Source organism: Phyllostomus hastatus, unplaced genomic scaffold (genome assembly GCF_019186645.2).
Source record: "Phyllostomus hastatus isolate PE091 unplaced genomic scaffold, TTU_PhHast_1.1 phas_contig_80, whole genome shotgun sequence".
Lineage (NCBI taxonomy): Eukaryota > Metazoa > Chordata > Mammalia > Chiroptera > Phyllostomidae > Phyllostomus > Phyllostomus hastatus.
The window spans coordinates 49,580,954-49,608,038 of record NW_025333960.1 but is presented as its reverse complement, the minus strand read 5'-3'; the positions used below and the strand labels follow the sequence as shown (position 1 = coordinate 49,608,038).

Sequence of the window (27,085 nt, the reverse complement as noted above, 5' to 3'; positions counted from 1 at the left end):
GGGCGGGGAGGGCTGTGAGAATTTTATTGATTTTTTTTCCCAGTGTAATGGTGTTGATATGTCCCTTCTCCGCCGCAGCCTTTGGAAACCCGCCTTATTTCAGAGACCACGTCCATCTGCACGCCGGAGCAAGTGGCCAAGCAGATCGTCAAAGACGCCATCGTAAGTCAGTCCTGGCTTCCTTCCGTAATGGCTGTAGTCGTGTATTTCCGAAAAGGAATTTGTCCCCTGGGGCTATTTCAAAACATAAATCAGTGTACGTTTTTGGTCAACGTCATCCTATCTAGTGTGAGACTCTGCTTTTCTTCCCCGAGAAAGGTTACTGGTTCCATGGTAATTAGCAGGCTTTTTGGAAATGAACGCTGCAAGGTCTGGCACAAAGAATACCCCTGTTTTATTGCAGACTCTTGTACTACAAAATCATAACCATGGAATTCTGTAACATAACAAGAGCACACTCAAGCATACCCGCCATATGACATTTTAGGTGAAATGTTCAAATTAAGACTAGATTATTACACCCACATTATCACCCTGCCAGCCACACCCAAGCAGGACTTAACTTCTGCCGGACCCTGCATGACACAGGCGGCAAACACAAGGCCCAAGGGCGGGATCCGGCCCTCCACCTTGTTTTATGCAGCCCAGCACCTTGTTTCCACCCGGCAGCAGTGCCGAGCTCCTTGCCCCTAGTTAAGGAGTAGTTACATGTACACAGTCCTAAAATTAACATTCGGCCCTTTGAAGGCAGCCACGAGGCTGACATGGCCCCCGGTGAACATGAGCTTGACACCCCTGCTGTACGGTACCCTGACCTTAGGCACAGAGTGATCGGTGTGGGTGTGGGAACGTCGGTGCTTTGGGAAAACAACGAGACTCACCTGAGACACGTCAACGACTCATTCTGTGCACTGCTTGCGGCATCCTGCCTCCTCGCCCCTCTCCCACGGTGGCTGCAGTTTGGGGTCATTCTCGGTACCTGGCCATGCTCGTGGGTTTGTCTTTTTCACCTCCCTGCTTCCTCCCAGAGTCATTCTCCCAAATGTTCACTCACAAGAAAATGCAGCCCGCAGCACCCGCCCCCCCCCCCCGGGCCCTCCCACCGTCCGCCCAGATACCGTGCTTCTGGGCTACAGAGTGGACGTGGAGTCAAGAAGGTCAGCTTCAGAAGCCACGTGCTGTTTCGTAGAGCAACACACGTGCCGGAGGCTTTTGCACAACATTCCTGTTAGCCCCCACGCAGGAAAATGGCCAGGGGCGGGCGTGTCTGTAAACCTAAGGCCGAACCTAGGAAATCTGGGGGCCCCTGGCGCCAGAGGTGCACCCGAGGCCGGCCTGGGCGGAGTGTGAGAAATCTCGGGCTCTGCAAAAACGCATGCAGACGCAGGAAGGACTTCGCCCTGCCGCGTTCAAAGGCACAGAACAACGGCACTGGGGATGGGGTGGACTTTGTGTTTCCTGCTTATCTCAGGTCAGAGCAAACAAATCTGTTTTTGACGATCTGACACGGCTCTCTGTGTTGCGGCGGGACTCATCCAGGCCAGCGGTGGTCAGACTTTCCCCCCTCCTGGCCACTGGGCACTCTCAAGGGTTGACAGCCCCGCAGAACTTTGCTTTTGCTTACGTCGGTGATATTTGCCCTATTACAAGTGGAAACTGTGTAACTCTTAAAACATTTATGAATCCCACTTAAGCGAACAGTAACAAACCCGCTACGTTTTAATGTAACGTTTTTACAACCGTAATCATTTCTCAAAACAAACCTTGGGTGGAACGGGAGGCTGTTTTACACGGCAGTGGTCGCCTCGCTGTGTGTGTTCCTGGAAGGCAGCTGGGTTCTCCGAGCCGCTTCTGAGAACATACTCATTCTGGTGTCACATGTGGTTTTGAATGAAGGATACAGAGAAAACCTGGCCTTACGCAGACACGTACTTAGAAGAGGGAAGGGCGTTCCACTAGGTTTTCAGATCAGCACGGACATGCTTTTCTTGGTTGGAAACCCACGCTGGAGGAAGAGTAGTTTCTTAAAGGTTAGTTGCAGTATGGCGTTGGGAGCTCCGTTAATGAACTTTTTGTTCTCCGTTGCAGGGAAAATCCATTGGTCTTTGCACTTTGAATGTTTTGGACCCATTCATGATTTTGTAACGGCATGCATTAGTCATTCGGAAAATATGGGTTCGCCGAGTTATCCAAAAAATTGCATTTATTAGTGTCGCTGCTGGTCTTATAAAAAGTCTTCATCTAGTGGGAAGCTGACAGTCTCATGGAAAGCTCAGATTTTAATACTGACCATAAACACTGCCAGTTTTTTCTTAACACAACAGGGCGTTTCATTAATTTTCCAGAAAATTGATGGTTCTTGCATGTTCAAAATGGTATTCCGTGAACAGAGCGGCGAGTTTCATGACTGAAGCCATCGGAAGAGGGGTGCTTGCTTCTCAGAAGACACGTCATCAGGGGTTGGGCTTTAATTAAACAGTCCATTTTACCACCCTACCCAGGGCATTTTAGAACAAAATAGACATTTTAAAACTTTACAAGGTCTTTCGGAATTTCTGTTTCCTTCGTATATTTATCCCGGCGGGTGTGTGTGGCCGTGAAGAGGTGCCACTATCGTGACTGGTGCCGACGAGACAGCATTTTGCAAACGTCACTCGGTGGAAGAGTCCGAGAACGCTTCCGTCCTGTGATGACGATGGTTTTGTCGTCGCGGACGCCCAGGGTCCTCGGCCTGGCCCACGTTCGGAGAACCTCCCATCGAGCCGGCAGCCCCTCGGCCAAGGCCGTGTTCTCTCTGAGCTGCGAGAGGAGCTTTGTCAGGCTGTCATCCCGCGCCGGGGAAACAAACACGGTCCCCTGCTCCCCTGCTCGTGACACACTGAGTTGGTTCCTTGCTGTGTAACTCCTGTTGCTGCTTCTTTCTTCTCTCTTCTCTCCTTGCAGCAAGGGAACTTCAACAGCTCCGTGGGCTCGGATGGGTACATGCTCTCGTCCCTCACCTGCGGGATGGCTCCGGTCACATCCATCACCGAAGGGCTCCAGCAGGTAAGCGGTGCCGCGGCCAGCAGACAGGCGGACAGACGACAGACAGCGCCTTTCATTAACCCTCGTGAGAAAGGGCTAAATAACGGAGGACATGACCTGCGCGTGTGAACAACTCTCCTTCACGGGGCAACTCCCCCCCCACCTCTCCCAGGGCCCCGTCGCCGGGAGGCAGGGTGAGGATCTCACCTGGGTATCGCAGGTGGGGGAGCAAGGCTTCCCTGCCGGGCCCCGCAGACACAGAGCCGCGGCGCCGTCCCGGCCGCCGGGCAGCCAGTCTGGCTTCCCGTCCGGTCGGTCGATCGGAAGTGTTTGGGAAACAGAATTCTCCCTTGTGGAGTGCAGTTCAGGGGGGCCTCTCGCCCGACCGTCCTGGGGTATCAGACTAGAGCTCCCCCTTTCCCGGTGAGTCCGGCCACAGGTAACTCGGCCACAGGTAACTCGGCCCACAGGTAACTCGGCCGGGGGAGACCCAGGCTCCGCCCCGCCCCCACCCTGGCAGATGCTGCAGCTCGCCCGGGACCCAAACGGTGAACTGTGCCTCGAGGCGCTGGGGGCCGTGTCCGCTTCCGGGGGGTCGGATGTAGACTCCAGGGGTGCCCAGACCACCAGGGTGGCGCTAACACAGCGTGAAGTCATGAGTTACACCAGGGGGGCCGGGACGGGGCGGGGGGGAGGCTGCCCGCGCCGACGGGTGGGCTAGAACGAAGCACCGAGTTAGGTGCCGCACTCCACGTCCAGACCGAGTGTGCGAAGGGCTCAGCAGCTGTCGGGTTTCCTCCCGCTCCCCTGTGACGTGCCCACGACGTCGCTGTTCCCTCTCAGGCGGGCGCTCCGTGACGTGGAGGCGCCTCCTCCCCTCTCAGCCCCCCTGCTCTCTGGACCACCTTCCGTGAACCTTAAGGCAAAAATCTTGATGTTAGTTTGGATGTGGGTGATGCTGGAGCAGACTTTCCCGAGCTTCAGAGCCCCGAGACTGCTAAGAATGCCTGTTTTTCTTTGTTTAATTTGAATATCCGAACCGAGCCTGTGTCCTGTCGTTACCTGTCTGGCAGGCATCACATGCCCAGTGATGCCCAGCAAATAGCTGCTGTCCTCTGTGTTTTATGGACACTCCCCAGGTTTTCATCATCCTTCTCCTTGCTGCAGGTTCGAAGATGTGGTTCAGACACTGTTTATTCGCGACACGTCCCGAACCCCCTTGAAACGCGCTGCGGTGTCGTGCTGTTTGACGGCCGAGCTCACGGGTCTGTCTCTACCTTGCAGGTGGTCACCATGGGCCTGTTCCGCATGCTGTCTTTGTTTTACCTGGGAAGTTTCGACAACATCATCCGTCGCTGCATGGTAGAAAGAGCAAAATATGAAACCGCAGACAAGACTGCCTAACCCTTGGGAAGGAGGAGTGTTCCCTAACTAATGCGAGCAGCTTGCTGCTGGACGGGACCCAGACTTTGGACCACAGACGCTTGTGTGTTGATTTTGAGTGTGTCAGATGGGACCAGCGGTCTCCGGCCGCCTGGCTGCGAGCGAGGGGATGGAAGCTCAAGTGCGGACCATGGGATCACTGCTATGCAAACGTGGAGCGGGAGACCGTCTGGTTCTCCGGGAGGAGAGGCGATGACGGTGGGGGAACGGGTAGGTACGAGCAGGTCGGGAACGGGACTCCAGAGCGATCATTCACCTTTTCTCCAGTTGTCCTTTTCCCCGCCCGGAGGTCAAGCTCCGAGGTGGACGTGGACACGAAAGACATTCTGAGGACTTGTTAAACCTGCCATGTCAGACGGTTTATGGGTTTCTGAAGCCTTTTTTTTTTTTCTCTCTTTCATTTCATATATTTTACTCAAAATGAGTTTTACATGTTGTGGGTGAGTCTGAATACGTAATCATGTTTCTGGATCCCTGTGCAGCTTGCTGGTGGATGCTTGTGGATTATCTAGCTCTTGGAGTTTTCCATAAAACTCCGAGAGGAGGGGAGGTCAGTGCAGAGAAGAGAAAGGGGGTAGGTATTTTCCGGTAGGAAAAATCAGGCTTTCTTGTCTTCTTTAGGTTCCAGTTATTAGGGCGCTTCTCATTTTTCACTCAGCGGGAAAGGCAGCCTCCAAAAATGTTTTTTTTTTGAAGAGAAATAAAATCTTAGAAGCTTAAACATTTACAGTGTCTTCACCAGCCATGATGAGCTGAGGTGTCATTCCATTATATCAACAGTTTATTCCCATCTTTTCCTTTCCAAGTTTGCTTATGCTAGTATAGTAGTTTTTGTTAAAAAAAAAAAGACCAGTTAAAAATTTTTGACTTGACTTTTTCAATTCTTTCATGAATTCATGAAAACAGAAAAACAATTAAGATGTGAGATGTTCTTCCCTAGTATATATGTAACTGTTAGAAAAGGCTGGTGATGGCATATTTAAATTTCGCTCACTAAGAGAAGCCAGTTGGACAACAAGGCCGATTTGGAAGATATTGGTCTTTGAAATGAAATGACCACCGAGTTCTTTCTGTGAGTGACTCTCCCACTGGCCCGGCCAGTTCTAGAACATTCTCCTTGAACCGCACCTGAGGGAAGCACAGTCATCCTGCTCACAGCACAGCTCTGCCACCTCGCGGCCCCGAGAGTGCTGTTTCTGGACCACAGGCTTTGTTGGCCGTTCGTGGATTCCCACAGGAAGTGCCTGCAATGAGGTGCAGCCAGCAAACCCACGCCACCCTGTCCGTGTGCACCGCCGGCTGGGGACGGCCGCCTTCATGCTGACCCACGCCACCCTGTCCGTGTGCACCGCCGGCTGGGGACGGCTGCCTTCATGCTAACACCATGCCCCTTCCTCGCACGGTCAGAATGCGTGTTCGGCAGCAGGTTCCAGCCCGCTTGGGCGAGACAGACCACTGCATCTGAAGAGGAAAGTTTTTATTGTTTTTAAAAAAAAAAACTTGACAAAAGATTGAAGACCTAAAAATGAGAGCAGAGAGTTTCTTTCCTCTTGAGTTTTCGATCCTCTTGACTTTAAAATGACTTAGTTTTTTAAAAGTACGATGTTTCATGGCTTTATTCCATGGGGTCTTGTTAATCGAAAGCGGAAGGTGGCCTGTTTAAATGCTGTCGATGGCAGGAGCAGTGACAACGTCATATGTGAGCTGCGTGGGGTGACCTCCGTGCGGTTGCTGGGGGCGGGGGGCGGGCCCTCGTGGTGTGGGAGTCCCAGCCTTTGGCCTCCATCAGCTGCGGACGGACGCCGCGCAGTGTCGGAGGTGTAGTCAGAGCTGTATTTTCATAACTCGCAGACGACAGCTGCATTCCTCTGTGTATTTTTCTCGACTCTATTCTTTTCTGATCAATGTCCCTCGAATGTTGGCACCTTCTGCTGGTCTGTATGGCAACCGAGTCCAAGACGGTGTCTCATTTAATAAAAGTACCTAATTAACAGCAGTTATTTCAATATTCGTTTCTCAAGGCGTCCCCCTGGACAGTACTGGGACCCCAGGTGATCTGCTGCCCGGACAAGGGTAGGACCCCCGTTCCGTGGTGGGAGGTGACGTCCCCACCCCCGCCGAAGCTCAGGCACGCGGGCCTGTGTGTGGGGACACGCCGTCGGGGGGGGGAGGGGCTTGTCACAGACACCGCAGGGCCACACACAGACAGCGCTTCATCCCGACAGCTGTGGAAGTCAAGGTGCATCCCCCCCGCCCCGAGTTTGGTGCCGTGGTACATTTGACAGGGAAATGTGACGTGAACAGGTGTGAGATCACTGTAGTTTTTGTTCACGCTCCTGCGTGGACGGACTGTGGGTTCGTTTCACCTGAAGACCTGCGGGTGGGTTTGACCACAGGGGGGACCCCCCGATCCTGTGGGAATGTTCCGCACTCTCCCGCACGTGCCCTGTGTTACCTGTACAAGATGCCAATGTGAGCCTGAAACCCATCTGGCCGGAGGGCGTTTGGGGAAGGGATTGTGGACATTTAAGCAGCATCACCCAGAGATCCGGCTTCCCCAAAACCATGCACGTATCACAAGGCAAATGCTATTTATTTTTTTGGCTTTGTTCCTTTGTACCTGTTTTTTTTACACTGACTTTTTTTCCTAGGGGAAGGGATAAAAAGCCCTGAGTCAGATTGTTGGGGAAATTATTGGGTTTTTTCTTTTAAAGGATCACGTCGATTCAGCGCTTGCTATTGTACCTAGAAGGGGATTTGTCCTCCCCGTGGCAGGAGGAGTTTCATTATAATTCTGTTGAAACGTTGGTTCTCCGTGAGCAGCAGCGGCTCATTATGTGCGCCTCAGTCCTGAAGTGCCTTCTCCGCCGGGTTCGGGGTCTCTGTTTCATTGTAATACACTCGCGAGGACGTTTATTTTAAAGTGTTGAACGTCCTTCAGCCTTAGAAATGCCAAAATGGGTAGGACCCTTCATAATTGAAAGAGGGTATTTAAAAATACTCATTTCTTTTCATAGAAAACAAAGTCAAAGGAATTGTTCTTTTCTGTATTTTTTTAAGTTTAATTTTCACAGATAAAAAGAGAAGAAGTTAACAATGTTGTTAACGATGGGCAGCCACTTTACATTAATAATGTGTGTCGAGTTAGAAATCTCTAGTTTGTTGTGTTGCTAAATGATACATTGAAGTGAACTTTTGAGAGACTGTTTCCAATATTTAGATGACAAAAGCATTTTGGTGATACTTGCTTTAATTCAAATAATTGTAGGGATATGTCTTTCTAGGAGAAAACAGTACTGTAATATGTTTACTAAACTATGTCATCAACAGATTTAATTTTACTACATTATATTCTAATTTAAACTCGTCTTCTTTGAGGGCACTTATGTATACTTTTTGACTTAAGATGCTCTGTAGCTTCCTTATAGTTTTTAGGTCCTGGTAACTCAACTTTAAAAAGTACCTGCTGATCATAACCTTATATCTTCTGGACTCAATCTGAGTTAGTACCCTAATATCAGATTTGGTATTTTGTGAAGGAGATACTAGCTATTATGTTTTACACTTGCTTGGTGTCACACCTCTATAAAGACTTTTTTAAACCCATAAGGGTGCACACGGCTATTTTGATATCTGAGAATTTGCGTTGGCTACTTTGGAAGCTTTTGTGGCATAAGTGTAACCTAGCTTTCATACCTTGTATTTCTGAATCACAACAAAGAGTAAATGGGGAATAAGCTTTGCAGATTCGAAAACTTACTTTTCTAGAAATTTGCATTTTTAAAGAGACATTTAGCCAAAAAAAAATAAACAAACCTCTTCCATCAGTTTTCCTTGCCTCCCATCCTGACAGGGTTTGACTTGCATCCTTTTTTAGGAGGTAACTTTTCCGAGTAAGGACTTGATGTAGTGAGCTCTGCTTCAAGTAGATGGTGTGTCTGTGAGACTCTGGTGTGGGATATATGAGTAAAACTGTAAGAAATGTGGAATTTAGTAAAATGTCTTAAGTGATTATGTGTCATATACAAATAAGTTGACGTCCCATACTTTAAACCTTCATACTCCAGTAATAAAATATCCCCTCCACCGAACAGTGTACAACACTGACATGTCAAAGAACATTTTTCTCAATCTTTCAGCAGAAAAGCTTCTCAATGTGTTGAGAAGAGATTTCTTGGACACCTTGGTCTGCAAACTGCACCTTTCTTTACATTTTAGCAGTTTATATATGTGACTGGCGTACAGTATCCCTTCTATCATTTTTATTTTTGGACCTTTAAGAAAATGTTTCTTCTGTTCCACTGCTGACTGTGTGACTTCCATTTCCTCTCCTTCAGCATGTATCTGCGGAGTGCCTGTGATGAGCCCAGTCTCCCCGGCCCCAGGCCCCGGGCACGAACTGCACCAACACCTTGTCCCTCCTGCGGCAGTTTCATGTCTTGCTTCGTGCCCTCCCCTCTCCTCCATCCCTCTTTTCAAGTCTCCTCGGAGGAAGGACCACTCCCCATTCCTTTCTTTGGCTGGGGGCCTCTGAATTTTATGCCACAAATATTTGAATGCCAGGCACTATTCTAGGCTTGGAATGCTCAAAGGAAAAACACGGTCCCTGCTCTTAAATAGTTGGTAATCCAGAGGAATGCCAGAAATTAGCACCGTGGATCCAGTGCTAGCTGTGATGAAGATGCAAACAAGGAATGTCGAAAACATAGCCGGTGCCAGTCACTGTCGTGAGTGCCTTACAGTGAGCTCACGTAAATCGGGCTCTAGCCTTCTGAGTACATAGCCCCCCCCCCCTTATTCACGGAAGGTACATCCCAAGACCCTCAGCGGATGCCCGAGACTGCAGGTAGTACCCCACCCTATTAGATATTGTGGTTTTCCTACACCGTATGGTCAAGTCGAAGTTAGAAATTAGGCACAGCAAGAGATTAACCACAACCAGCAATAAAACAGAACAATGAACAATATGCTGCTTTAAAAGTTACGTGAGGGTGGCGTCAGGCAGTAGAATGAGGGCGACCTGAACACAGGCGCTGAGACACCAGGACTGTGGGTCTGGTGACGGACAGCTACCAAGCAACCGAACGGCTGGGGAGCGTCAACAGTGTGGACAAAGGGGCAATTCACCTCCCGGGCGGGACAGAGCCGGGTGGCAAGAGATTTCATCACGATACCCAAATGCGCAATTTAAAACTTAGGAATGGTTTACTTGTGGAATTTTCCACTTAATATTTCTGGACCTCGGTTGACTAGGTAAAGTGGAACCTGAGGATGTCGGGGAGGGTACCGTCTAGTTCCCCGTGTGTTAGAAAGGAGGGCCCAGGAACTCGTCCAAGGTCACACGGGCGAAGCCATAGAGGCAGGATTCGGATCCCTGTTTTGACTCCTAAGCTCCCAGCCCCGACCGAGTCTCTCCTCTCGGCACCAGTGGAACCCTAGCGCTGCCCGGGAAGGTCAGGGGCAGTCTCACAGGGGAGGTGAGACCCGAGGAAGGAGGATGCCTTTGCCGTGAGCAGGTGGCCTGCATCTCAGGGAGACGAGCAGATGTGCGGACACAGACGGCGTGAGAGAGCTTGGCATATTCCAGAAGGCGCACAAAGGTGGTCCAGCTGCACGGAGAGAGGACAGTGGCAGGACACCCAGCTGGTGGGCTGGGGCCACGTCATGCTGTGCCAAAGGGTTGAGATTTTAGCCTCTGGAAACGGCTACCTTTGAGCAGAAACGGGGCTGGATTTGACCCTCAGAATGATCCTGGTTCCCCTTGAAATGCAGGAGTTGCTGGATCCAAGGACCTTAAAATAAACAATCCCCATTCATTTGAAAGACGCCTTACTGGGTGCATAGTAGGGGTGTCGTTTTGGGCCCTCCAAACATGTTGGTATCTTAACCTCAAGTACCCACAAACGTGGTCTTATTTGGAAATACAGTCCTCACAGAAATGATCACATTCAGATGAGTTTATTTGAGTCCTAATCCAGGATGACCGGTGGCCGTACAATAGGAGAAAACACCCACACAGGCAGAGCCCCGTGTGATGGCAGGCGGAGACGGGAGGGATGCAGCTACAAGCCGAGGACACTCAGCCACCACCAGAAGCTGCCACAGGCCAGGGAGGCTTTTTCCACCCAGAGCCTTGGAAGGCGGCATGGCCGGGCTGACCCCCTTGGCTTTGGATTCAAGCTCCAGAACTTGGGGAGAATACATTTCTGTTGTAAGCCCTCCCTCCCAGTGTGGGGTATTTTGTCATGCCAGCCTTAGGAATCAACCCCTTGCATTTTCTACACGGATGGATCAGAAATTAGTATCTGGGAGGAAGTGTGCTCAGTGCTAGCTAGCACGAGAGAGTAAACGTTACGGTAATTTTGGCACATTTAGGATGTACACTTGTTGTCTGTTAACCCCGTCGGCACCATGGTGTTTCATGTTATTTGGTTCTGTTAGTGTGGTTTCAGTCCAGGGAGAGCAGCAGGCCTTTGAAAAATACAGGTTTCTTCTTTTATTTCACTTTAAAAGCAAAGTCACTAATCTGAAAGGAAAAAAATGACCACAAGTGAATTTCTGGCGCGTTCCTTTATAAACCAAAAGTAAATGTTACTGGCCCACTATTAAAGTCGCACGAAGGATGATTGATGTGCTGCTCATTGCCTAGTTTCGAAGGTTGTTGCTAAACTGGTCTAAGCATTTTTTGAGGTTCAGGACCAACAAGCCTTGCTTTAACGGAGAAACACGGATTCGGCAAGAGTTTCCTGATGATAAGGACAGTTTGAGAGGACAGACGAAGCAGACAACTTAGATGGGATCACTCTTAGAGCACAAGAGAGACCTTGGAGCACCAGTGATTGGGAAACAGTATTACTCTTAGTGTTAATACAGGGCCTGGCACAAGTCATGCCCCTTTTTTATTGCAAAACCTTTTACAAAATCATAAGCATGTAATCCTGTAACATAACACCACCATACTCAAGCACACCATAGGACACTTTAGGTGAAATGTTCAAATTAAAAGTATAAATTATGACACCCATATTATTACCCTACCAACCGCACTCAAGCAGGCCTGCCCTCCGACGACGGATCGTGTATTTGTAACTAATTAGTAACACTATTACATGTCGGCCAACCGAGTATACAAACCGTCTGAGAGTGTGGCACTAGGCATTGGAGGTCACCACGTAGCCCTGCCTGGTGTGGCTCCGCTGGGTGTCGTCCCCCAGAGGGAAGGCCTGTCCCCTGCCAGGTCAGGGTGCATGCAGGGGTCGCAGGTTCAGTACTCAGGCAGCGTGGGTACGGGGGGTGGCGACAGATCTGTTTCCCTCCCTCCCTCCCCCCTAAAAATAAATACATAACATCTTTCTAGAAAAGAGTTTATAATGTATAAGATACTCATGGCAAGTATATCTCAGTAAAGCTGGAAACAGTGATTGAGAAGATACTTGAAACTGGAAATCAGCATTTTGGATAGTTTATCTAGGTCTGTGAAATGTTATTTCTTAAGCAGTTCGTTTTATCTTTTGTGGAGACTATATGGACTCCTTGATTTTACGCTTTCTAGTCAGTTGGTTTTGTGTACGGATTTACCTCCACTTCAATTTGCCTACATGGTTTGGGGTCATGCTTTGCATTTTTAACTCTTTTACCTTACTTATTAGCTGTCCGTTCTGTCTCCAAGATGCCTTTCTATCCCTATTTTAAATAAAGAGTTGAATAGCTGGGGAGATTCGACGCACGCCTATATTAAACATCAGTGTAGTATGTCCAGATTAGAAGAATGGTCTTTTTGAATTTCATCCACTTTGGACAACACCCTTCTAGTGGTGGCGGACAGAGAGCGCTTTCTGAGTGATGCCATTACACATCCACCAGTAGGTGGCGAAAACTGGCAATAAAACGCTTTTTGTTTGGCAGACTGGAGAAAAAAAGAAGGAAAACACAGGCCTTTCAGACTCCAGATTCAGCCTCCACTCCTTGCGTCTTGCTCTTTTCCCTTGCCAGTGCTGCCTTGCTCCTCGAATCGGGCCTGGCAACGCTGGCAAAGGGCTTGCCTGTCGGGCCGTAACAGCGGAGGACGACGTCTCGGGACATGAAGAGTCCGTTGGCGCACGATTTGGGAGGCTGCTGGAAGGTGCCCGTCACAGAGCTGAGATTCAAACCCGGGTCTCCGGACTCAGGCCGGAGCTCCCTCGGCCAACTCACCCGTGCTCAGGGACAACGGGCTAAAGCACACCCTTCCGAGGGGTGCTCCATCTCATCATTGCGAGTGGGGTCTAATAAAGGGCGGAATCCAAGTGGAAGCAGGGTTTCACGGCTGCCCTTCCAAGTCCCAGGGAATATAACCCTCCATCAAGGACCGTCGTGAAGACCTGTCCCGAGGATATGCCAGGTCTTGGTCAACGTGCCACCTGAAGAATCTATCTGGGGGCATCTGCCAGGGAGGGGAAGAATGAGGAAGCTGGTCTTTCTCTGGGAAAGGGGTTCTGTTTCGATCCGCCTACCCCTAGGCAGAAGTGCAGTCTCTTTTCCAGCTCTGTCCTCTCATTTCCTCCCTCACGGGCCGGGCCTCAGAAGCACTGAGCCTTTCAATTCCTCTTAAGTCATTTTGGAGGTTTCTGACAGAGCTCTCAGAAGATCCCCAAACCAGAATGCTGCGGCAGTAGGTGGGTTTCTCCTAATTCTGTGGGAACATACATCTCGGGTCAGTGTGTACCCAGTGTTCACCTCCAGGCCAGAACGCCTCCCGGTCATTGCCACGGGCGCTAGGGGACTCTGTCCCAGCGACCAGAAGGCAGGACAGAGCATCTTCCTTCATCCCTTCTCACCGGGACACCAAGTTTGGACGCATCCCCACACGCAAGAGGTTGGCAGGTGGGCTGATTGGGACGATTAAAAAGAAGGAACATAATTTGCTGTGCTTATCGTGCTTAGGAATAAACGCTTTGATTTTAGGCGAGAACGAGACAAGATAAAGATAGCGCCTGAACATATTCATACAAAGTGCAGCACTCATCGGTCACGGTTCCGTGACCACAATCCAGCGTCCCCTATGTACTTGTCCTCTGGCCCTACTCGGTGAGCTGCTGTGCTTTCAATAAACATTTTTTCCCCTCCGGGCTTTATTTGTCAAAGACTCTTGGAGATAAAAATAGTCAAGCACGTGCAACTTGATTGCAGTCTCGGGTTTTTCGCGGAGGGACTGTTCATGCTGATGGATTAAAAAACGTGTGTGCTTGTGCACATCTTGTGTGTACTGTGTGTGTCGCTAACTTGAGAAGGTGTGGCCATCTGGGATTGGCTGCTAGGCGACCCTGGAGGCCCTTAGAAACCCACCCGGGCGCTGGGACTGTGGGCCTGAAAGTTACCGTGTAGACCTTCTCCAAGGCCGGCCCTCACCCAAGGCCGAAGTTCTCAGGAGCAGAGGAAATGCAGCTACAGAACCATTTCAAAGCCCCTGCATCCTCCACTCGCCCCTCCGCCGGCCGGCTGAGAATCCCGTGTGGCCTTGGTCTTGGATGGTGCCTCCAGAGTGCGTGTTCCGCGTGGACACCTAGGAAGCAACTTGAAAGTAAACAAGACGCCGGGAGCTTCCCTCGCTAACGAATGTGCAGTGTCGCCTCTCTTCACGGGAGGGCAGCGCTGAGGACCCTGTGCTCGGGTTCAGATCGGCCTGGGCGGCCGCGCGCTGGTAACGCGATGTGGGTGTACACACACACACACACACACACACACACACACACGCCACTCACACGGCCAGGAAGGGTCGCAGCGATTCCCCGCGATTGTTTTCTTGGCGCACCCACCCACCCAGCCGCCGCCAGCCCGGCTGCGTGCAGTTCCCCGGGCGCCCCGGCCCCAGGCGGGCCCCGAGCGCGCCGCAGGCCCGAGGAGGCCCCTCGCACACCCACCGCGCCGCGGCCGCGCGGGAGGCCTGCGCCGCCCGCGCCACCCACCGGCCGGGCGGAGCGGGCCCAGAGGGCGGGCGGGGGCCGTCCCAGGCGCGCCCTCCCCGGCTCGGCCCTGCGCGCCATGTGTCCCCGGCGAGGCGCGCCGCTCCCGGCCCGGCCGCGGTTCCTTTAACCCGGGAAAGGGAGCGGGGCGGAGGGGGCGGCGGGGCCGCTCAGAGGAGGGCTCTTTCTTTCTTCTTTTTTTGAATGAACCGTGTGACGTACGTACAGGAAACCAGTCGGTTCGAGCGGAGAATGAAGTAAGAGGCCAGGCCCCCCCCCGCCCCGCGCCCGCCCCCTTCCTCTCCGCCCCCTCCCCCGCCCGACGCGCGCCCGCCGGCCCGCCCGCCGGCCCGCCGCTCTCGGTTTCCCCCGCGGAGCCGCCGCCGCCGCCGCCGCCGCTGCTCGCGAAGGTGCCGAACGCCGGGCCCTCCCAGCCGGCGCGGCCGTCACCGCCCGGAGCGGGTGCGCGGCGGGAGCGCGGGGAGACGGCCGCCGCCAGCAACGCCGCGCAGGAGCAGGAGGAGGAGAAAGGGTGCGCAGCCCGGAGGCGGGGTGCGCCGGTGGGGTGCAGCGGAAGAGGGGGTCCAGGGGGGAGAACTTCGTAGCAGTCATCCTTTTTAGGAAAAGAGGGAAAAAATAAAACCCTCCCCCACCACCTCCTCCCCACCCCTCGCCGCACCACACACAGCGCGGGCTCCCTGGCTCTGCACCGGCGGGCCGGGCGCGTCCTGCCTTCATTTATCAAGCAGCTTTTCGGAAAATGCGTTTGCCGTTCGGAGTTTAATCAGAAGAGGATTCCTGCCCCAGTGCCCGGCGCGTCCCCGGGCCGCCGGTCCCTGTCTCTCCCCCCGGGGAGGCGTGAAGCGGTCCAGCGGACCAGGGGTCCATGTCTGTGCCCGCGCGTGTGCGCGCGCGTGTAAATTGCCGAGAGGGGGGAAATCACAGGACTTATGCAAATACTGGATTGAACATTGTAATTCCTCTGCCGCCACCGCTGCTCCCCACTTTTTTTTTTTTTTTCTCGTGCTCTTGAGCTCTCCGGCCGGGATTCCTGCGGATTGACGTTTCTGTGAAGGAGAGAAGTCTGCGGATCGGTCCGCCGGGGCTCGTGTTTGACCGCTCCCCACGCGCCCCCAACTCCTGATTCATTTGGAAGTTTCGCAGCCGCTCGCGCCGGGGAGTTTGGAAGACCGATGGGGTCTCTGCCTTACGCGTTTGTTGTGTTTTCACAAAAAGGGAAACTTGACAGAGGATCATGCTGCCCTTAGAAAATACAAGTAAGTTCTCTGCACAGGAAATTGGTTTAATGTAACTTTTAATAGAAACATTTGGGATTTTAACTTTAAGTGCATTCGAGTAAGCTGAATGTCCAGGCAGTCGGAGACGTGGTGTTTAGCCGTGTGACTGTGGTGTGTGTGCCCTGCGTTCACCCCGAGTGTCAGGGGACATGCACCTGATTTTGACTTACCGGTGTTTTTCCCCCCCTAACCTTTCAGGGTCGTAGAGGAAGTAAACTGGTCTTGACAATAATTTAATAACAATGTGCCTCATGAAATAAAGACCCGAAAGGAATTGAAATAAAAATTTCCTGCATCTCATGCCAAAAGGGAAACACCAGAATCAAGTGTTCCGCGTGACTGAAGACACCCCCTCATCCAAGAATGCAAAGCACATCCAATAAAATCGCTGGATTATAACTATTCTTCTTTCTTTCGGGGCCGTGGGGCGGGAGCGGGGGCGAGAGGTGCTGCCGGTGCCCGGCTGCTGCTGCTGCTGCTGCTGCTGCTGCTGCTCGGCTGCTCCCGGGGGAGAAGGATGGCGCACGCCGGGAGAACAGGGTACGACAACCGGGAGATAGTGATGAAGTACATCCACTATAAGCTGTCGCAGAGGGGCTACGAGTGGGATGCCGGAGACGCGAGCGCCGCAGCCCCGGGGGCCAGCCCCGCGCCGGGCACCTTCTCCTCCCAGCCCGGGCGCACCCCCGCGCCCGCCAGGACCTCGCCGCCGCCGCCCCCCGCCGCCCCCGCCGCCGCGGGGCCCGCGCTCAGCCCGGTGCCCCCCGTGGTCCACCTGACCCTGCGCCAGGCCGGCGACGACTTCTCCCGCCGCTACCGCCGGGACTTCGCCGAGATGTCCAGCCAGCTGCACCTGACCCCCTTCACCGCGAGGGGACGCTTTGCCACGGTGGTGGAGGAGCTCTTCAGGGATGGGGTGAACTGGGGGAGGATTGTGGCCTTCTTTGAATTCGGTGGGGTCATGTGTGTGGAGAGCGTCAACCGGGAGATGTCGCCCCTGGTGGACAACATCGCCCTGTGGATGACAGAGTACCTGAACCGGCACCTGCACACCTGGATCCAGGATAACGGAGGCTGGGTAGGTGCATGTCTGGCTGCGCGTGAGGCTGGGATGCGAGTCTCGGGTCTGAGGCGCGGTGGCCGGAGTGCGGGTGGGCTCCCGGGCCGAGGACCGGCCCGCGAGCCGGGGAAGGAAACTCGGGCTGGTTGCTTCCCACCCTCTCCCCTCGTCCGAAACGCGTCCTGCCAACCCTCCTGGGATCGTTCCTTGCCACCCAGAGCGTCCTCCTTGCTTGCCCGCTGTTGAGGTTCCGAGATCCAGCATTTGCTGTCCAGCAAGATGTCGGGAGAAATGGCACCCTTCCAGGGTCCCCTCAAACGCGGGGGCCCAAGGACCCCCACCACCGCGGCTCGCTGGGCTGCGTAGCTTGTGGAAATGGGAGAGCCCGGTTGGGTCCCAGCAGTCCTCACCCTACGCGGACTCCCCTGGGGGTTTCTTCTTTGTACTACAATTTGAGGAGCGCCCCATTAGGAGAACTGACTGCGTCCAGGGACCCAGGGGCAGGCTGTTTCTGACTCACTTGGTGAAGTCTACCCCAAGAGGACAGCCGAGGTGGGCCCTGTCCCTGGAAAGCGTAGCTGTGGTTTTGAAGAGGTGAGTCCACTTGCCGAGAGCCCAGGGTCCCCAGCCTGCGGGGCGTGCCCCATTCCCAGTGGGCGTGGCCACGTGACTTTGAAGGACACTCAGCTGCCGATGCTTTAGTTTGTCTCATCGGTGACAGAATTTGCATTGGCTGCGAACTTCATGTTCTATTTCTATAACTGGTGTACATCTTCAAGTTCACTGGAATCGTAGTACCTTTGAGGGTTCGCCCCCCCTGCCCCGCCCAGAACCCGCGTCGTCTGGTTCCTGTGCTGAGCAAACTTGCACCCACAGCCCCTTGCAAGAAGCATGGAAGAACTGCTTCTTAGCTGTGAATTCCCTCGTGCCCTGCGTGTAGCTGCAGTGATGGATGTCTGTAGTTTTGAGGAGCATCTGGGAGATGATTTTTTTCCTGGGAGTGTGTTGGATAGAGCTTCTGGCATGCTACCCTAAAGATCTTTGTGTTTGCGTGTGATCCTCTGGGGGAGGAGAAGAATTGTCCCTGAGACCTGTACCTCGTATCTAAAATTGCTGATTAGTGAAAGAGTATACAAGAGGAATAATTCTTGTCTGAATTGTTTTTTCGGACTTTGTGTTTTACGCTACAGAATTACCTTTGAAAAAGGAGTCCGTTCAGTGCTTCCTTTTATGGTCTCTAGGGAGAATTACTGATGTAATTATTTTATAGGACTTTGCAGGAGCAAAGAGCCCAGAAATGATTACCGGTGGGTTCAGTCTCAAGAAGCATGTTCCGTATTTTACTACAGTTTACCAAGTGTGTTGATGTTCAGGGGCCACAAAGAGAAAAGGCGGAGAAAAGTACACGGCTGACATGAACAGCTGATCCTCCCTGAGCAAAGCTGACAAAATGTGCGTGCTGCTCTTTAATGCGTAAAAGTGAAGTGGACTAAAATACCCCGCCCCCCTGCATTTAAACCTCTACTTTGTAATGCTCTTTGTAAACTGTTTTCGTTTTTGAAATGCTATATTATCCGATCTTCAGGAATTCTGGAAGAATTCACCAAAAGGCAGAAAGAATATTTTTTTTGTTAAATGTTTGGTTAAGTAGGTGGTTTTATTTTTAACCACCCTAGCCAGAGAGGTGGGGACATGCAGGCTCCAACATGGTCATTTTTAAGAGCAAAGTAAAACTGATTTAACCGTTTTACTACTTCATATTTTTTATGAAAAGTAAAACATATCTAAAAAATGTCTTTCCAGTTGACAGAAAGCCAAGGTGGTAACTGTCATCTGTCAAGTAACTTCAGGAAAGGATGGGAAACAGGCACTTGTTTAGGATGGAAATGAAGATGTAGCTTTGATCTTTGTTGTTGACTTGCAGTAATCTCGGGCAGCCGAGTGTTCTTTTTAAGTGAGGGCTCACGTTTCCTCCTTTCAAAACAGAGTGTTTGTTGTAGGGAGCCCATCTTTGTGGTCAACAGGTATCTGAGGTTAATAAACGCAGAGGCTACGTTTCATGATGCCAAACCACAACGACATACCATAGAACATGATAAAAAAATATGTTTGACACAACCTATTATAGGAAAAATAAATCAGAGAGGCGTACACGTGGCCGATGGTAAGATGTGGAGTTTTCAGAACAACGTACAGATGAATGGCCCTGCAGGAAAATGGAAACCTGGCAAAAAAGTACATATCAGGAAATGCAGTCAAAGTTTGGGCACGTCGGAATGAAAGTGGTAGCAGTGATGCACCCATTCTTGCAAAGTTGCATCACTGGTCCCAAGTTTTGTTTTAGGCATCTGGCATACAGACAGATTCTCCTCCACGTGTGCGTCTGTCGTGGTTGCATCTCTAATACCATGTTGCGTCTCCCAGTGTAAAGCACGCTTAATAACAATAATAAACCTTCCGAAGAGAGCTAGCACATTCTTTTGACATTCGGCAGTGACTTGCGCTGGATCCAGGACTCGGTGGGTCAGCCCGTCTACTGAACAGCTGCTACTAGTGGGGGCTTTAGACTCGAAGTCACAGTTTTTCTTTGCTGCTGCTGATGCAAAATCAGAGGCTCTCGAGGCCGAGGAAACTGTTTGCATTCCTGTCCCATAATTTGGAGAAAGCAGGGCCTTGGAATGAGGGGCGTTTGAGAGATGGTCCCAGAATCCTACCAATGAAGGAAAGACTGGAGAAGAAACTGGGTGTGGAGCGGGATGTGCCTTTTTCCCTAACTCTGAATCAGGCACCGTGTGGCACGGAGAGAGAGGCGGGGCGGGGGGAGCAGGCAGACGGCCGCCGCCGTTGCAGGGAATGTCTAAGCCCTGGTGGTCAATGCGTGGTTCACGGCTCAGCAGCCTGGGCGTCGCCTGGGAGCGTCTCGGAGATTCAGAATCTCAGTTCCCGCCCCAGAGCCACGGAGTCGGAGCCCGTGGTTCACACGCCGTGCGGGAGTTTGTGTGCCCATTAAAATGAGAGATGCCCCGTCTGCTACCGTTCCTGGGGACATCCTCTATAAAGATGGACAGTCTGGGGTGGGTCCTCCAGGGTCCCTTTGCCGTGGCTTCGCAGGTCCCTGCTCTTAACCCTCGGGGGAAATAAGTGGGAAGGAAAGAGGCGGGAGGTCCACAATGATGATGGGCTCCGTCTGTCTTCTCTGCAATGTTTTTCGTGGTCGTTACGCAGGTTGTATTGGCATCGTCCGTTCAAGTCAGATTGCTTTCCTGCTTCGGTGAGAGGCAGGAGATTCAGTTCTTTTCATCTCTTTGTGAGTGATTGGTTTACCCCCCTGTAACACAGTTTAAATTCTGTAGATGGGTTTAGTGGCCCCGGTGCTGCTTCAAGAAGAAGGGGCTCTTGCGAGCAAAGGGTGGAGACCCGGGCACGCGGATGGTGAGTGAAAATTGATAGCACCCTCCGCACTGAGAAGTGTGAGATTTACTTGCACGTTTTAGGAGAGAGCGAGGTGGGAGGGCAGGCGGGCTGGCTTCGTGCTGCCGGTGAGAGGGTGGTGCGCCTCTTTTTTTTCTCTTGGGTCTTTGGGTCTTCTGGTCTTTGTGGTTTCGGGAGACAGAAACTTGCTTCTCCACGTGTCATAGAGAGCTTCCTTTTTATTAGCTGGTCAACAAGCAATTTCTCTTTTCTGCGTCCAGTCCAGTTCTACCAATAACATTTGATTCACTGGAAAGCAGTCCCGTTCCCAGGCCTGTGTACAAAACACACCAAACAGTGTCCTTTTTCCAGGGGCCGAGGATTGGCGGCTCACGGCCCATTTTGGCAGCAACATGATAAGATTAAAAATAGCCCCAAGATGATCCAGTCTTAAATAATCTATTTAATGATGAACTTTCCTTGGGAAAGTGCATCTGCCTGCTAACAACCACATGACCCCATTTCAACAATTCATTTTGTAGGGGGAAAAAAATACATGATTGCTCGTGGAGTTTGCAGTCATGTGCTGTTGAGTAATTATATTTCTGGACCTTTGTAAGATGTTATAGTTCGCTCCGTTCTCTTTTCTCTCCTTCAGGGCCGTGGTGGCTATTCCACGTCTGCTGAAAACACGGCTTGCTTACACGCCTCCTGTTACTTTCAGCTGCGCTTTCTAGTGAAAACTGATTGATCTTGTTAGCAATCCTTGGTTGGACTGGTACATTTCAGATTGCTTAAATGTCATTAGGCCACACAGCACACCCGGTAACAAAAAGCCACAGATTTGTTTTGTTTTGTTTTTTGTTTTTTTCAAGCCAGACTCTTACAGTTTTTCCTTATCTCTACTCCCAGTCCTAGCCGGCTTTTCGGAGGCATGATAAAGCACTCATAAAGCAAGTGTGTGGGTGCGGTTATTAAGAGTGGTCTCTCCCACTCAGCACACCCCACGCCCATTTCTGAGGTTGCCCGTCACCTCTCTGCCATCATGGAGCAAAGCAGGGTTTCAGCCGAGGCGCGCTCGTGCTAGAAACACAACACTGTCTTTGTAGTGCGCGGGTAGAAAGGTTTTTCCCCCAGAGATATATTGTATTTGAGGTTCAAAGGTTCTGTTAAACCTTTTTAAGGTAATCTAATATCACCGTATTCAGGTACAGCAGTAACCTCCAAAGCTGGTCACCCTTTCCTCCCCCGCTCCCTGCAGAGACCACTCGGTGACTTGCCTTCCTTGGGAAGCCTCTCTTTTTCATCCCTCTTGGTTTGATTCGAACAAAATTACTGAGACATCCACTGACGGTGAAAAGCAGCCAAGGACTGAGACAGTTGTTCGGCAGACGCGGTCACAAGGCTTCTGTGTGCCCCGGGCGAGTGGGGGGTGCAGGAAGGAAAGCTTTGCCCCTCTCCTGGGTGCCCTCACAGGCCCGTACTGGGTGATCGGTCCACTCGCGGTTGCCACGCAGCCCGCCGGGCACAATCCTCGACTTCGGAGGGAAAAGAAGAAAAGTCAGTGTATGCTCTTTTGCGCACACATCGGCCTTTGTCTGAGAAAGTTTTTTTCTAATCATGGCCGTTCACTTCAGCACGAGGTCTGATTCACAGAGGAGGAGAAATGTAGATACATTTTGAAATCCTGTATAACAAGATACATGCGTAAGAGAACTGAAAGGTAAGGGGAGTTCCCTTGTTAAATATTTACCCATTCAGTGCTCTTTCTGCACATTAAGAAGACTTCATAAACACTCGTCTGCCATTCTTTAAGCATTTCATTAGTTCTTTTTAGGCGAAAGACAATCAAGGCTCTGATGAGGGTGATTGGAATAGCTTCCTTGGAGGAACTGTCTTCCTTGAATTCTTGCCTGCTGAAAAATACAAGTAGATTTCGAACCAGAACAAGGGTTCTTCTTTGCGTTAGAGGGAATTAAAAAAAAAAACCCGTGTTTTGTTTTGGTTTGGGGTTATAGTGCTGTTCTGTTCATCAAGAAGCTCCTCTTCCAAAACCTTACCTGCAGGAAGTCCCCAAAACACCGTGATGTGTGTTCCCAGAGAGCAGGTGTTCTGCATCTAACTTCTCGCCCTCCTGGTCCCCTCTCTTGAGATGGAGATGGTAAAACTTTTGAAATTACAACAGAGCCATTTGCATTTTTAAAAGCATTGCTGCCAGTGGTCTCTTGTTCCGATCCACAGTCAGCTCTGGAGTGCTAACATGATTTCTCTGCTTTCTGTTTGCCAGACAAAAAGGTAAAGCCAGCTGTCCTCTCGGGACAATGAAGATTGATTATTTCTCTCTCTCCAAAGCCATGTGGGCTTTCTTAGAGGGACCCCCATCTCACCCCCCACCCCATTGACTGTCCTCTACCTGCCCGTGGTCCCACCGCAGACAGACCTCCGTCCTAGGCGGGGCCCCTGGTTCCATTCCAACACGTGATGGGGAGAGTTCCCCTGGAAAATGACCCTGACGCCTGGACACCTGCACGAGGCAGCAGGAAAGGGTCTGACCGAAGCTAGAAGTAGCCCCCACTCCAGTCTTGCTAGAGGCAGCAGGGCGAGGCACTCGGTTTCTCTTCACAGAGACGAGGCCTAAGTTCCCTCTACACCGTGAGTTCCAATCCCGTGCAGGGAGGAAAGGGAGTCTGCTGGCCGAATTTTTCCTGGCTCTGATCTCTGCTGTGGGAAATTAGAGTGGGGGCTATGCTGTAGCCTTCGATAACGTTTTGACTTACTAAACTAAAATAACTTAGACTAAAGACACTTCCCCAAACACCCTCTTCAACATGTGCGAAAGGGAATCTCCCTGACATGCTGGGGTGACCATTTGTAGCAATATGCTAAGAGCTACTTGGGTGACTTGCTTGGGCCCCTGGCAGATTCTACCAGAAGGTTCACTGTAGAATCTGTCTCTCTGAGACGTTGCACACAGAGTGTACACTTCACTGGGAAACCTTTTATTTGGAAAATTGGTATTTCCACCCTTCTCCCGGTTTTGCCTTCGGAACTCCAGGAATAGAGCTCTATTTCGTTTCTAGTTAAGAGAAGTTTCAAATTTTCAGGGGGGATTTTTACCCCTGAAACCAACACCTCTTTCTTGTGACGGTTCCAGTGGCTGTATTTCTCCGGTTTTAACGGCCTTGCCTTAAGCTTCAGAAGAGAACAGTGAGTTAACACTTGGGACACCAACCAAGGGATCACCGAGGTGGTCGATGGATTTTTCTTGACCTGTTCCAACTCTTCTGAAGCAGCACTAAGATTTCTTCCACTTTATAACACGGCGAACGTTATTTCTCTGTGTTACCTCTGACGTTGAATCGCAGCCAAATGTTCCTCTCAGAGGCGTGAGAATGTTCTGAGAGAATATGGGACAAATACTCAGGGCTGCTCATTCAGTGCCTGTTTGCGACATATATTACCTTCCTACAATTGGGATAGGAATAAAATTAATGACAAATTATATCATCAGCTTTAGATATTGATTTTTTTTATCTCTTTGGAAAAAAAAAACAAGTTCATAAAGTTTGCCAGTTGGCACTTCCGAGTCTAAAATTTCAGGACTGTCTCGGAGCCATTTCCATGATGAATCCCAGGGGGCATCTCTCTGTCTCTCTCTGTCTATGTCTCTTTTTTCACACTGAAAATTTTTAGAGGTGGTTTTGAGCTATTTTGTACCCAAATTATTAGTACAATGAGGCAGAGGCACTTACCAACGATTAAAGTGACAGTGTAAGAAGAAAAGGATTTGCAGAAGTCTTAATCAAGGAAAACGAGCCAAACTTAACCCTGAGCTCCTAGCCACCAGGACAGCGATGAAAAATGAAAGGGTTGTAGGATCTTATTTGAGGTGGCATGCACGCTAACTTTTTTCACCGAAGAACCATTTATTGAGAACCTACTATGTACAGAGCTCTATGCCAGGGTCTTCAGTTGAGTGAAACAAGTATAAGACATATAACCTTTGCCTTCGAGGAACTTACCAGCCAGTAGTGGGACTAAGTCCACATGGAAACTGCTGTGCAGTTGACACTCTTTGGTGAATGGAGAGATCTGGTCCGGCTGGAAGGGGATGTGGACGAGTTTCAAGCCCGAGGTGATAGGGAGGAGATGGGGGGAGAGGGCACCGGAAGTTACCGGAGCAGAGGAGTCAAAGCAGGCAGAAATGGATGAGGCACATTTGGGGATGAGAGCTGCGAGGGACAGGAGGAGGCAAAGGACTCAAGTTCAAAGCCCAGCTGGTTCAAAAAATGATATTGCTCTTAAGAGAGAAGGGAAAGATAAGAACAGTTACTATCATGTGGGGTAAATGTGATGAAATTGATTTTGGACACTTTCACCTTGAGCTTCCCGTAAAACATCCAAGTGGAAATGCCCACTAGCCATCGGCCTGAAGGATGTGGCGCTCAGGAGAGAGGTTTTGGTTCGAGTACAATATCCACTCCCCCAGACCATGTGGATTTCCCATTTTCTCTTTCACGTCCCAAAGTAGTCCCGGTGGCCGCTGCTGATTCTATCTTCTTGTATCACTGCTTTCCCCAAAAGTTCTCTGTGGCGTTCTCCCGACTGGTTTAAGATGATTAACTCAGAGTTTTACTGTTTGAAGGCTGGGTTCCCACGGCCAGGTTGCCTACTTAAAAAAGAATTCACCTCGAGTGAAATTAGTGTTCCGACGTCCTGATAGCATCTGTCCTCCGTTTGTGCAGGCTTATACAATCTGGGTGTTCTCCTTCCCTGGGACGTCCTCATTTAGTAACACGTTTCCCCTGCTGGATGTACCCTGGCCCCTAGCATAATAGCTGGTGGTGCACACATGTTGATTGTTTATTGAATTAACAAACTAATAAAGTGATCACGTTAGAGGCATTTGGGGCATTTAACTCATTCTAACCCAACTGACATTTCCTGTTCCCCCTAGTATAGTGTGCGTGTGTGTGTGTGTGTGTGTGCGCCAAACGCCCCACCCCACAGATGTTAATATTTAATAGAAATGGAGAAAGAAAAATGCCTGTTAACTCTTTTGACTTCATCCTTCATCACGGAATTGGAGAGCTATGTCATTCATACCTGAAGAGAAATTGTCTAGATTTTGCTTGATAGTAAACACTCAACCTTCATGAGTCCTCCATGCTGTTGTTAGACGCCAGCCTGCTGATTGTTGCGTATGTCTCGTGTGCACAAAGAACATGTACATACCATCTACATACATGTGCATAGGTGCTCTTGGTCCTCACGTTTCATAGGGCAAGCCCAGTCCAGAGTGTGAAAGTCTTGATGTTTGAGACTACCCATGCCCTTACTGTTAAAGAGATCAGGGCTCGTCCAAGGTTCGCCCAGCAGGCATGAGGAGGGCTTTGCCTCTGAGCCTCGTGTTAGCTCAAATATAAAAGAACTGCAGCAGGAAAGTCGTGAGGGTAAGTGGTCCTTCGGCTCCCGTGAAAACAGGCAGCCAGGTGAAGGTGTAGCAGTATAGCTCGCTGTTCCCCGAGGTCAGGGCACCCGAGATTTCGTCTCCCCAGACAGTGACCAGCGAGGAGAGGACCACCAGGGGTGTCACGGATGAAAGCACTGGCCAGGCGGCCTGGGGCCAAGCTCTCTGTCCTCACCGACGTGGGCATGGCGGCCCGTCTGTGGTTTTACGAGCTGGTGGAGTTTGCATTTTGAGACTCCTCGTCCCCTGGCATGAAGCAAACTCAAAGCCTTATTACTCCCCATTTGTCATCCGTTTGAAAAAGATGCAATGATTTGTTTACTTGTAACGAAGCTTGACCATACTGCTCTAGGGACTTTTTAAGAAGAGGGATGTGTCAGCTTACAGATTTGTCCCCGTGAGTGAAACCACAAGCAAATTTTCTCTCCTCCCCATCCTCCCTTCCTCCCTGTCGCCTCTGCGGGGACCGCCTGCGCGCCCTGTTGCCGTTGCCAGACCCTCTTCAAGCGGCTTATCTAGGAGTGAATTCAGAAACTTCAAATTATAAAGGACACCCAGATAATTGGCCTGTTTTCCAACGTAGCCGTCCCCTGCGCCGCTGCCAGATTCCTCCTTAATGAATACATCCACTGACAGTGGGACTCTCGAGCTTGCCCGTATCCGTGAGAAAATGAGCTTCCCAGCTTTGTAACAGCTTGCGGCTCAGGGAAAGAAAAAAAAAATGACAGCCATTGCACAAGTTTCCTTTGAATGTAGTTTTCTTTCCCATAAATGATACTTTGAGAATACACTTAAGGGGTTATTGGTTTTCTGTTTCATGCCTGGCCTGTGTGTGAGAATAACACAGGCTGTCACGGCAGATCAGTAGCTAAACACGCTTTGTCTGGTTAATGCGCGCGTTTAATATTTGGCCCAATTAAAAATCAGCTGATGAAAGTACACGTCAAGTGGAATTTGAAAATACCTTTGGAAGGAATACCGCAAGGGCATGACCGACGAGGAAATTAGCAGTTTGCAAAGGTGGGGACTTTTGGGATGTTTAATAAGAGTGGAGACGCTGGACTCCACCTTCCAGCTTCTCCACTTATTTGGCTCGGCACGGTATGAGAAAGGGTGTCCTCCCTCTTCCTGTGAAGGACCCACTTGCATCTCTGTTCTCTAGGGAATAGTTGTTTGGGGTGGGGGGCTGGATCATACAGTTAAAGCAGACAGGAGCTCGGTTATTCATTCATCCCACACATTTTAGTTTTTAAATTGAGGACGTGCTGTAGGCCAGACCCGTGGGAAGTGGGAACCGAGCAGACTCTGGCGAGGGGGGGGCGGGGGGGGGGCGAGGATCGTTAAACAGCAGGTACAGTCCAGCAAGGGCAGAGCCGGGAGAGAAGAAATGCAGCCACAGGAGGGGCATGCATGAGAGTCAAGGACGTCTCCCCAGGGA

At 50.9% G+C, this 27,085-nt stretch overlaps 2 protein-coding genes and 1 long non-coding RNA gene across 5 annotated transcripts in view; 2 read left to right on the top strand and 1 right to left on the bottom strand.

The window, feature by feature from the left end:
- Positions 1-6,463, top strand: part of KDSR (3-ketodihydrosphingosine reductase) — a 28,641-nt gene extending 22,178 nt beyond the window's left edge. Inside the window, exons 8-10 of the mRNA XM_045849823.1 lie at positions 79-162; positions 2,944-3,045; positions 4,309-6,463. Coding sequence (XP_045705779.1) covers positions 79-162; positions 2,944-3,045; positions 4,309-4,428 — 306 coding nt within the window. The 3' untranslated portion in view covers positions 4,429-6,463. The remainder of the gene's footprint in view (positions 1-78; positions 163-2,943; positions 3,046-4,308) is intronic.
- LOC123826052 lies at positions 5-1,048 on the bottom strand. Its single transcript, XR_006786994.1, has 2 exons — positions 882-1,048; positions 5-234 (listed from the first exon to the last, which is right to left on the bottom strand). It is a non-coding gene; the product is annotated as an uncharacterized LOC123826052 (long non-coding RNA).
- Positions 6,464-14,489: 8,026 nt separating the features above from the next.
- The window catches only part of BCL2 (BCL2 apoptosis regulator), a 168,254-nt gene continuing 155,658 nt past the window's right edge, over positions 14,490-27,085 (top strand). For 2 of the 3 annotated variants that reach the window (XR_006786993.1, XM_045849818.1), the window contains exons 1-2: positions 14,743-15,685; positions 15,905-16,784. Coding sequence is in view for 2 of the 3 variants with exons in the window: in XM_045849818.1 (XP_045705774.1) it covers positions 16,224-16,784 (561 nt within the window). In the remaining variant the exon portion in view is untranslated. Of the gene's footprint in view, positions 14,666-14,742; positions 15,686-15,904; positions 16,785-27,085 lie in introns of those variants that run through there. The other variant, XM_045849819.1, reaches the window with a different exon arrangement.